Source organism: Meles meles, chromosome 1 (genome assembly GCF_922984935.1).
Source record: "Meles meles chromosome 1, mMelMel3.1 paternal haplotype, whole genome shotgun sequence".
Classification (NCBI taxonomy): domain Eukaryota; kingdom Metazoa; phylum Chordata; class Mammalia; order Carnivora; family Mustelidae; genus Meles; species Meles meles.
In genome coordinates, this window is record NC_060066.1 from 202949228 (window position 1) to 202961195 (window position 11968).

The following is an 11968-nucleotide window of genomic DNA, read 5'->3' on the forward strand; positions in this document are numbered from 1 at the left end:
ATATGTGCCCCACGCCCCAAAATGACACCTGTCATTGGATAGGGGCAGGCAAAGCAGGCCCCAAGCGTGATGCTCGTGACTCCATAGCTGTTCATACAGCTGCTGGGACAAGGAAGCACCTGGCCACAGTAGCAGGTGTGCTAGAGACCCGTGAGCAGGTTGGGTCTGGGTTTTTCTGTGTGGTCCCGGACTTTCTTCCCACGCCCCACCACCCCTTGCCACCCACTCAGTTGTGGGTTTTTTCCCCCTTCATGTCCCTTTTACACGAGGTCACCTGTCAGCAAATGTGCTCAAAGCACAAAACTGTTGTCCACCCATCTTGACCTCTGGAAGGTTTTGTCTGAAACCTGGCTAGGGGTAGTGTTTCTCAGAGTGGGTTCTCCCGGCCACCGGCATCAGCATCATGATCAGAGATGTCTGTTAACTGTGCCGGGAGGTTCTTAGATCCCACCCAGACCTGCAGGAGGATTGCAGTCTTTGGGTTTGGGCCTAGAGATCTGCATTTTTTAAAGGTTCCAGGGGGCAGGGGAGGGTGGGGATCCTAATGCATCTCAGAGCTCATCAGCCACCATCTTGCTGGGGCTCCTGAGACACCAGGTCCCAACCGGAAAGTCCTGACTCACGGTTCGGGCCCTGCCCCCTCCCGCCTTCCGATCAGGCAATTCAAGGTCCCCAGGCTCACAAGTTACTGATTAACCCTAGGTTTCCAGAAAATAAATAATAATAACTCGGGAGAAGACATAAGCCAAGAGCCAAGCCGAGTGCCCCAGGAGAAGGGTGATAGACCGCTGCCGTCACCAGGCGCCTGACGAGGAGGCGAGGGAAGCTGAGACGCCCGGCCCGAGGCCAGACAGCATCCAGGTCCCAGCGGCGCCGGTGGTCACCCTTCGTCCACGCCCAGGCCCCGAGCTGCCTGGTCCCGCTGACTCCGAGCCCGGAATGGCCTGCGCGGACGTCCCGCAGCCGCGGGTCCCAGAGCAGCCCCAGCCCATCTCCGCAAGAGCCACCCCCCCCTCCGCCAAGGCCGTGGGCCCAACAGCGGGGCACTGGGGCTCCGCGGATGGCGACATGGAGTGCTTGGTGTGCCGGGAGCCCTACAGCTGTGCCCGGCCGGCCAAGCTGCTGGGCTGCCAGCACTCCTTCTGTGCCGTCTGCCTCAAGCTCCTGCTGTGTGTCCAGGACAACACCTGGTCTGTCACCTGCCCCTTGTGCCGCCAGGCCACCTCTGTCCCCGGGGGCCTCATCTGCAGCCTGCGCGACCAGGAGGCCGTGGTGGCGCGACTGGGCCGGCCATGGCCGGAGGTGCGGCTCTGTCCGCAGAGACTGGCAGATTCCGCCCTCTCGGCGGCAGGGCACCCCGGCGTTGCGGGAGAGGATGCGCAGGACGCGGCGAACGCCAACCGCGTGGCCGCCCGGCGCCTGGCGGTGCACTTGCTCCTCCTGGTCTTGCTCATTGTCCTCATTCTGCCCTTCGTCTACCCGGGCGTCATCCGGTGGGTGCTCGCCTCGGTGATCGCCTTGGCCCTGCTAATGTCCTCGGTCTTCTGCTGTCACGCCAGCAGCCAGGGCAGCGGCTGTCCCTCCCCCAGGACTGTTTTCTGCCGAGGACCGAAACACAGCGGGATCTCTTCCATCGCCTGAGCGCGCCCTGAAGAGATGGCACCTGCTGCCGCTCGGGCCCCGTTAGGCTTACAGCGACCAGGTGAAGGGACTCTGAACGAAGGCTGCTTCCCTTGGAGGGTTAAATGCCAGCTGGACTTGCGAGCCAAAGCCAGGTGGCTGTGTTGGGTCAGGAACTGTGTGCCTGGGTGATAGACTTACGTCTGCCCCGGACACAGCGCGTCTAAACTGCGGGGGGTCTTGGAGGGGGCGCAGATTCCTTGACCACGGCAAGGGGCCTCCTGTTTCCTCTTACTCTAATGCTCCTGGCTTTTCTTTGTATACGTTGATGAACTTACTGCAGAACAAATAGAACCAAGACTCCTTTTTTTGCAACTTATGTAGATGGTTTTATTTTCTCGCTTTGCTTTGGTTCGGTCTTTTGTGTTTCCGGGCAGTTTGTTTAGATCTGTGACTCTGACACATTTTTCCTCCTGGGAAGTGGGAGTCCTTCTATGCTGCCAGGGAAGCCCTTCTATGCTGCCCGCCTCGACAAAGGTTCTGGTGGTTTGGGTGTTCCCGTGAGTCGCCTCCAGGGATGGAGCGGGGGAATTTGTGTGAAGGAGTGGCTCTGGGCTGCTGGGGGTCCCACGTTCAGTCAGCAGAGTTGGGGAGGGGTGGAGAGCATGTGGGGGAGTCTGGGAATTGCTCCCAGTTCCCCCACCGGATTGCCCAGGCCCAGGTCATTGGGCTCTGGCTTCTCAGAGAATCTCAAGGTTACAAGGACTCCCCCCGCCCCCACCCAACAGCAGGTCCCACGGCTCATCAGATGCGCAGTCTCACGCTACAGACCCAACTCTGTACGGGTGTTGCTTTTCTTGTGTGATTGCATTTCAACTCCCATCTGAGCTCTTGTCATAAAGATAAGAGGCCCCATAAATGCAACGGTTTTTGACAATAACCCCACCTCTCCCACCTCACCCTGACAGTCACAGCCTTCTGAAAGGCTGCTCTGGAACACAGAGGAGGCTTCTGCCGGAAGGAATGACTTTCCCTGGTTGCCAGGATCAGGTCTCAGCTAGAGGAGGGGCTTAGGGATCCAGGGGAGTGGAGAGTGGGAGATGACGCTTTGTTTCCCTCCAAAGGCCTCTTAATTGGGAAGCAGACTTGAAACCTCAGGGGGCTCACTGGGCACGATCCATTGTCCTTCCCCACCCCCACTTTGCCTCCTGGGAGGATGACAGGTGCACGTTGGGCATTTGTTCATGGCTATTGTGCCTCTGTAAGAGAGGGATGACAGAAGTCGGCCACTGGAGCCCAAAGGGAGGACTCTGACCCTGTGGGTATGTGTTGTCCGGCAAGATCATTTGCCTCTCTGCGTTTCATTTTTCCCTGGAATGGCTAATTGAACTGGATTATTCCTAAGTCCCCCAAAGCCCAGGAACGGTACCACAGCTGGGCCCCTGAGCAGTGGATGAGTCACGTCCCCTCTGAACTCACACAGAGAAAACTCAAAACATAAGGATGCATGCAAATAGCCGTTCTTGCAATCTGGGTGCCTTCCTTTGTTTCTTGTAAAGGTATTTCCAGGGCAACTCCTGGATACCCGTGCTATTGTTTCTCCTCGTGCTGGCAGTATGTGTGAGTGTGAGTTCTTCAGGTGAGCTTGAAGAACACCCTGTCTTCCCACAATGAGCAAATGTTGGAACTTGTTCTGCATTTCCTGAGCCGGCCTCGGGCATGTGCCATTTGGGATGGTTGCCAGTAGGACAGGGAAAGAACATTCCCCCACTCACCTCCACTCACATTCCATCTGGTTCTCAGGCCCTCCACCAAGAAGAAACCTCCATCAAGGTTTCAAGTTCCCAATGACAACCCCATTTCTACCATCATAATGGTGGGCACATATTTACTGAGTCCTGACAATGTGACAAGCACCATACTAACTGCCTCACACGAATTTTCTAGCTGAGTCTTTGTAACAACCTGATGAAGTTGAAATCATTTTGCCAATGAAGAGACTAATGGTCAGAGAGGTAAATTCCTCTGCCTAAGGTCACACAGCCAAACACTTCCAGATCTCCTCCAAGGAATTAATCCAGAGCTCTTTCTGTCCCATCAATCTGTCTCTCTTATGCGCTGTTCCAGAATGACCAGGAAGCTGGTTGCTGCTTGTGGGCTTGCAAGGGATAACGGGAAAAACCTCAGAAGGTTCTGAATTCCAGTGGTCAAGTGCCCAGAGAGGCCACAGAATCCTGGAATCTATGGTCTACACTAAAGAAAAAGAAAAGGAGCTCCTGGGTGGCTCAGTCAGTTAAGCGTCCAACTCTTAACTTCAGCTCAAGTCATGATCTCAGGGTCATGAGATCGAGCCCTGTGCCAGGCTCCACACTAAGCATGGAGTCTGCTTGAGATTCCCTCTTTCCCTCTCCCTCGGTCCCTCCTCCCATGCATACACACACACTCTCAATCTCTCAAAATAAGTAAGTAAGATTTAAAAAAAAAAAAGAAGAAGAAGAAGAAGAAGAAAGAAAAAGAAAAGAGAATAATGAAAATGGAGTGGGTTTCCTATAGACTTTGACGACCCAGTCCCAACCTCCTCTACAGGAAGCTGCATTGGCACACGTTCCCCAACCGGGGGGCCCTCCATCCCCCTGGCAGAAGGTGTCTTAACACTGCCGTCTTCACCCCCTTGGAAGCCAGCTGGTCCCAAGCACATTCTGGTCCCTGGCTGTCTGCACATGGAGGGCACTCGAGGCCAGTATTGGTGCAGGCTGTCCTGAAGGGTGGGGGAGAACAGAGGACACAGGCAGCACTGTGAAATGATGCCTGTGGAAGAAACCAGAGAGGCAGGCCTAAGCCCCGAGCTAAGCTCTGACCCAGTGTGTGACCAGTAGACGTTACAGAACTTCTCTGAGCCTCACTTTACTCACAAGTGGAAGCCGATGCCACACTCCTCCTAGGGCCCCCACGAGGATTCACAGTGCTACTAGATGAGAATCCCAGGCCCTAATAGTCTGCCTTTATCATCAATCAGTGACCTTTGTGGGTGAATGAGCCTCTTGGGGCCTATTCAACATGACAACGGGCAGGGGGTGGGCCTTGACGGTGGGGTGAAGCCAGCCCAGAATGGGAGCATTATCCAAGCTAATCTGGTAGACAGCTTGGTGTTGAGGTCCTAAGGATGAAGAGAAATTGCAGGCAGAAGACAAATTTCATCCTTATCAGACTATCTCCCCATTCTGGGGCCTTGGAGTCAGACATGGCTGACTTGATCCCAGCGTCATCATTCACAAGCCTCATCACCTGTCTGAGGCTCAGGTTCCTTACACATGAGTACGTGTCTCATAGTGAAATAGCCCATGGCTGAGCCCTTGGGATCACAAGGAGTTAAAGAAGGGAGGGAGAAGACAAAGAGAAAGAAATGGGTTGAGTTCTAGAAAGCACTAACAGGAATGATGAGGACAGGCTTGTCTTATTCTATTCAATTGTATGGATAAGGAAGTCTAGTAAAGCCTGGACACTAGAATTCATCTCTTCTGTTTTCACCCTCAGCATCAGCAGCGTTCTCAACAACAGTTAATAAAATAATCGCTAACGTGACCTGAATGTACCGTGCAAAGCGTATTACACGTTATCACATAGGCCATAAGACAGATACTATTCTTAGCCCCCAAATTACCAAACAGGGCTGCTCAGGTACAGAGAGGATAAGTAACTGGCTCAAGGTCACACAATGAGGCCATGCTGGAGCCGAGAGTGCACCACCGAAGTCCAGCTCCAGAGTCTGGACTTTGAGTCACTTAGCTGTACCTGATGGAACATTCCCAGCATATCATGAGTGTTCATGGCATGGGGGTGACCCAGCCCGAAGGGCAAAGAATTAAGAAGAGATGGGTTTCCTCTACTTAGTTATAGCTTTCTGGCTTAGGGGGTGCTTGGGACACAGGGTTGTGGGAACCCACCTGACCCATTACCTGCAGGCACTTTCTCATCTCATCTGATAAGACCCTGCTCACTATTGGAACCTCTTTTCAAACGCCTGGAGGAAGTTTTTCAGCCCTTCCTAAAGCAATGAATTCTTAGTGGCAGAGGAAAGCATTTCCAGGAATGAAGGACCTGCCTGCCATTTCTCGGGCTGTAGGAACAGCATAGAACACATTCAAAGAGAAATTTTAAAGTTTTTTAATCTGCCTGGAGCTGTTCTTAGGAACTTTATACTTTGATCTGAATATATGGAAATCACCTTTTTAAAAGGGGGAGGGAGCTATTTCCTGGGTCAGTAAAGAACTCTCTGAAGAATTCAGAACACTCTGGAACTTAGGATCCGTCCATGCATTTATTCAACAAACATTTATTGGAGACCTGCTCTATGCCAGGCATCTCACCTTATTCCATAAGGAAGTTTGCTGAGGAAAGAGAACTACTAGGCACTGAGCACCCAGTAGGGGTTGAATTGTGTCTCCCTCTTGGAAAGAAAATATGTTGGAGCCCTAACCCTCGCTACCTCAGAATGTGACCTTCTTTGGAAATAGGCTTTTTATAGAGATAATCAATGCAAAATGAGGTCATTGGGATGGACCTCAATCCAATACGTCTGATGTCCTTCTAGAAAGGGGAAGTGTGGTCCTTCTAGAAAGGGGAAGTGTGGACATGGAGACAGACATGCATGAGGGAAGACAAGGTGAAGACACACAGGGAGAACGCCATGTGGGGATGAAGGCGGGCTGAGGTGATGTTTCTACAAGCCAAGGGACACCAAAGATGGCCATCAAACTACCCAAAGCTGGGATGAAGGCTTGGAAGGAATTCTCCTCCCCCAGATCTTTCAGCAGGAACCAACCCCACCAACACCAGGTTCTTGGACACCTAGCCTCCAGAAATGTGAGGGACAATTTCTGTTGTTTAAGTCGCTCAGTTGGGGGCACTTTGTTCACATAGCCCTGGGAAACCCTACCACCCCTATCCTGGACCCGTGCTTGCATGGACTTCTTCATGAAGTCAGCTGGACTTCTTCAAGTTCAGCCTCTAACTCCCCTAGGGTCTTGTCGCACGTAAGTGGCAACGTCGGCTCAAGTCACGTCTGATGGCCTCCTAAGACTACGTCCTAGCTATCCCATTTACGGATGGGAAAATGATGCTCAGGGAAGCCCACTGATTCCTCCCCCCCCCCCAAAAAGTGCCCAACATGTTAGAGATGGAGTTAGATTCATCACCCACATTTCCTAAATACCCTCAGTCTTTGTGACAACCCCGTAAGAATTACTGAATTATCCTCGTTTCACAGATTAAAGACTTACAACCCAGAATGTCAGCGCCTATGTCTTGCATGTGCATTTCTGTACACATTTCATAGTTCAAAAACCGTTTAAGCCCCACATAACAATGCTAAGCAGCTGTCGGACAAAGACTCAGGGGGAAACGGGTGCCCAGGGTTAATCCCGTGCTGAGCTGTGTGCCCCAGGGTCACAGAGCTTTGGGGTGGCTCTGGAGACAGTCTGGTTTGAGTCCCCACTCTGCTACTTGCTGGCTGGATGAATGGCTCCTAATCTCAAACTCTCTGAACCTCTGTTCTCACATCTGTAGGAAGGAAAAATCATCACAATCACCGATCGTGGGCATCGGTAGAGACAACTTCGTGCTGTATATTGGCGCAGACGCTATGCCAATTACCCAAACATTAACTGCGCTAGTTAGGCAAAAGTTTGGATGTACTGGCTGGTTTAACCAAGTGGTGGCAAAGGCAGTTTCCTGGCGAGCCTTGGTAAGGATGACGCTGGGGCCAGGCCTTCTCCATTCAGACTGTTTCTCCCCATTTCTGCCTCCTTTTTCCCTCTGCATCTGGGTTTTGTTCTCTCCAACTAGCTTTTTCCGATAGCTTGGAAACTTGACCATCTCCTGCTGACGTCTTCCTCGCTTCACCTCCAGGAAGAAAGAGACCAAGTTTCTTCATTGGTAAATGATAACAAATCCCAAGGAAGGACTCTGATTGGTCCTCTTGGGTCACGTGTCCTCCTCCGTGACCAGCTGGTCTGTGATCGGCAACCCCAATAGAATCTTGTGATGGAGAGGAGAAGGACTTGGAATATTCTGCTGTTTGCCAAAGAATGAGGGGCACTGAGCAGATGGATGGTAGTGGAAGGCCCTGTAGAGAACCTAGGTGTTTGTGCCATTTCCCCACCCTGCCCCCAGCTAATGAGAGGAGACCTTCCACCCTGATGGGAGTTCTCTTTGAGGGGCTGGCCTCCTCCCCACCCAATCTCTGTCCAGGTGGGTTCTCATGGTAATAATACCATGTATGTCTTTTGAGGGGAGAGTTTGTGTCCCAAACCTGCCAATCAAAGCACCGTGTGCCCTGGCCACAGGGTCTGGTTCCAGGCTAAGCCAGGGACGGCTTTACCCAGGAATCTGGGTAACACTCCGGAGGGAGAGTTTTCTCCACCAGAGCTGCTAAGCTGGTAGAATGTTTGGGGGCACTTTCTGGTGGCAGTCTTGGCACCCGCTGGGGAAAGATTTTTCTACTGGTAAAGCCAACCCAGAGGGAAGCTGAGCCCAGCTTTCTCTCTAATAGAAGTTCCTAATCATATTATTTGCATATTATTTGAGTACCCGGACCTGGCATGCCTGAAACCTGATGTTCCTCTGGAGTTTTCAATAGTCACATAAGTCAATAAATGCCCTTTCTTTGCTTACACCATTTTGACCGGGCTGTTTCTCTTGTAGTCTAAAGGAGCCCTGACTCATTCGCACATGCTTGAGTTACAAGGTCACGTGCAGTGAAAGTTCAGGAGCTGATACGGAGCCAGCTGCATGTTGAAGGTAGGAAGCTGAATGCAAATAACTAATGGACCTGAAACACACAGAGAGCCAGACAAGAGCGAGGCCCTATGGCCTCTGAGAGGCAGAGAGAGATGCCTCCTGTCCTGACTTCCACGATCACCAGTCTTGGTGAGTCGTTGCTGTTTGCCATTCTCTCCTGCCTGTCCACGAGGCCCTGTCCTATCTCCGTATCTCTCTTTAAGTAAGATTGCTACCCAGAGAATTCTGATACCTCCTCCCTCCCCCAACAGAAGATCTGGTGCCTGGTGAAGCCTGTGATGTCTATTAAATGGAGGAGAGTCTGGGGCAGGACATGGCATACATGAATTCCCAGGGTAGACCTGAGGAAGGGGGTTGGGGCAGCCAAGGCAAGCCTCAGGAAGCCTATGGGAACTGGCTGGGCCTTGAAGGAAGGATTTGATTTGAACTGCCAGAGAAAACGGGCTGAATGAGAGCACTGCAGGCAGCAGGAAGCTGCTCAGTACACAACATAGCCAAGGGCACAGAGCAGACCTATCTGAGCCGGGGATGTGTCAGGGAAGGAAGGCGGACCTGACAGCGAGCGGTCCTGTGTGCCAGAGGCGGAGCTCCACACCTGGATGGGGCAGGCTTGGGGTTGGAACGCTCAAGAGCTCCTAGCGGCCCTGAGACTCTGAAATGGCACCGGCGGACCCTTGCTGGCAGACCCTGGGTGGAAGGCTATGTCCGTGAGCATGAACAAGATGTGTGCACTGAGGTGAGAGCGTGGTGAGGAGCGGGGGTTCAGCACCCTTCGGGGTTTCCCTTCTAAACACTGGCCTCCAACTGCTTCCATCCCTGTGGTTTCGCACAGCCCCACTAGTGACACCCACCCACTCATTCACGCACTCCATCACCGAGCACCTACCACATACCATGCACAGAGTTAGAGCCTAGAGAGGCGGGGGTCAGTAAGACTTATGATCACTGAGCTTGCACGGGGGCGGACATGGAGAGGGCTGCCCGCTCAACAGCCCATCCACCTCCTGCCTTAAGAGGCACCTGATTATTTTTCTGGACAGCAAGGTGCCCAAGCCACACTGGCACGAGTAATCTCTGCTCTGGGCACCATCTAGTAGAAAGCCGCACTCTGACCCTCCTCGAGCCATGCCCATCCCCATGGAGAGAGGAGTCTACAAAACCAAGAGGATAAGCCCACCTAAGTCCACACCCCCTGGACACCCAGTTCCCCAATGTTCCCTGTCCAAGCAGCGCCAAGTCCACTTCCAACCTGCATGAGTGAGCCTCTTCCCTGACCCATTCTCCCAAGGGTGCGGCCAAGTGCCCAAATTCCTAGGTTTGAGGAGTGGCCAATGAGTGGTTGTCTATGGGAGGGGCAGACAGCTCGGATGTGTGGACTGAGTGTCCACACACCTATGTGCGAGACCTCACGTGGTATGGGATGGAACGGGGATGGGAGAGAGAAAAGAAGGCCAGCCAGCATGCCAGGAGCCACATCCTGGCACGGAACTCTGAGAAGCTGATGGATTCTAACTGTACGCCTGGTCTTCCATGTGGTTCTCATGGTATATCTGCAGGGCTGGAAGGTTGGGACATGTTTTCATTCTCATTTCATGGTCTTGCCCTGAGCGCCACAAATGTTAGGACTGGCTTATTCTCACCTCTGGGGATCTGAGCCAGTCTCCTTGCCAGAGCCTTGTGTCCCCAGACTCCCTTGCAGTCAGGGATGGTCATGCAAAACAGACATGCGATCCCAGCAAGGGGGCTTCCGGGAAATCATTTCCACCCTGACCATGGGGGAGAAGCCCATGAGCAAAGGTTCATGGGGAGAGTTCCCTTTTTCCTTTTTTCTGCTTTTGGACATAACTGCTGAAGGATAAGTGCAGGGGAGAGAGCTGTGTTTGGACCTCAGGGCAGAGAGGTCCAACATGCTGATGACGACGTACCGTGGAAAGAGGGTAAGTCCTTGCTGACATCACTGAGCTACTGGGCCAACCCTGGAACCACCTCCCTCTGGATTTTACGTTACATGAGTCATCACTGTAGTGATTCGGGCCACCAAGCTGGTCAGTGTCTGATATTCACATCAGGGGCCAACCATTCCTACAAGAAACATATGTTCTCGAGATGAGTGAGAAAAACCAGTCTGGCTGGAAGACCACTCATCAGGCTGGTGAGCATCATCCCAGCCCACAGTGCAGTCAGCCCAGAGGAAATAGAGAATTTTTCTCCATGTCTGCATATCACTTTTACCATTATAGTTTTTTTTTAATAATTCCATTTTTCTTTGCTGAATGTTAGGTCACTGTCATCCATAAAAAACTATTTGTATTATAAAAAGTAATAAAAAAAGACTTAAAAATGAAATCAAGACTGAAAAAGAGACAAACCAAAAAACAGACTGTTGAAAACAGAGAACAAACCGATGGTTGCTAGAGGGGAGGTAAGTGGGGGATGGATGGGCATCAATGAAGGGGAAAAGAGTACACTTACTGTAGTGAGTGCTGAATGACGTACAGGACTGAATTCCCGCGCTGTACACTTGAAACTAATATGGTACTCTATGTTAATTACACTTCAGTAAACAAAAAAGACTGAAAATAAGAAATAAATAACACTGAGCACCTGTGGTATCCTGGACCAGATTGTAGAATGATGAAAGGACATAAGGAGAAAAACCAGCAAATCAAGTCCATACTTTTGTTAATAGTAATTTACCTGTATTGGTGTCTTAGTTGTGACAAATGCACCATGATTATGTAAGATACGAACCTTGGGGAAACAGGGTGAAGGATACATGGTTCTTGGGTAAGAATTCTGTACTACTTGGGTAAACTTTCTATCGATCTGAGCTCATTCCAAATACAAAGTTTATTAAATAAATAAATAACAGAAGAATCAAATCCTAACTCGGTATTGGGGTGAGCCAAAGGCTCTGAGCGGAGGCCTATTTCCCCTTTGTTAAAAAGGAAGATTAGCAAATGTTAGAGAACAGTGAATATTGCTCGGACGTAGAAAAGAAGGAAATCCTCCAATATGCGATCACATGGATGCACCTGAAGGACGTTGTCGTAAGTGAAACAAGCTGGACGCAGAAAGACAAACCGTGCCTGATCTCACTCATGTGTGGAATCTTAAAGAGTCAAACGGGTGGAAGCAGAGAACAGACGGTGGTTGTCAGGCCCCGGGGCAGGGGGAAGGGAGAAATGAGATGTTGATCAAAGGTTAAAGTTTTACTTAAGCCTGAATGAGCTCTGGAGATCCAATGTACAGCATGGTGACCACAGGTAACAATACTGTATTGGAGACTTGAAATTTCCTAAGAGGATAGATCTTGTTTTTAATTTAAGTTCAATTAATTAGCATATATTGTGCTATTAGTTTCAGAGGGTAGAGTTCAGTGATTCATCAGTCTTATATAATACACAGTACTCATCACATTACGTGCCTTCTTTAATGTCCATCCCCCCAGTTACCCTATCCCCCACCCCCTTCCCTTCCAGCAACCCTTAGTTTGTTTCCTATGGTTAAGAGTCTCTTATGATTTATCTCCCTGATTTCGTCTCGTTTT

At 51.1% G+C, this 11968-nt stretch overlaps 1 protein-coding gene across 1 annotated transcript; it reads left to right on the forward strand.

The window, feature by feature from the left end:
• Positions 1–750: 750 nt before the first annotated feature.
• Positions 751–1995, forward strand: RNF186 (ring finger protein 186). The gene has a single exon (XM_046017889.1). The coding sequence runs from the start codon at positions 940–942 to the stop codon at positions 1639–1641; it is 702 nt and encodes a 233-aa protein (XP_045873845.1). The 5' UTR covers positions 751–939; the 3' UTR covers positions 1642–1995.
• The last annotated feature ends 9973 nt before the right edge of the window (positions 1996–11968 follow it).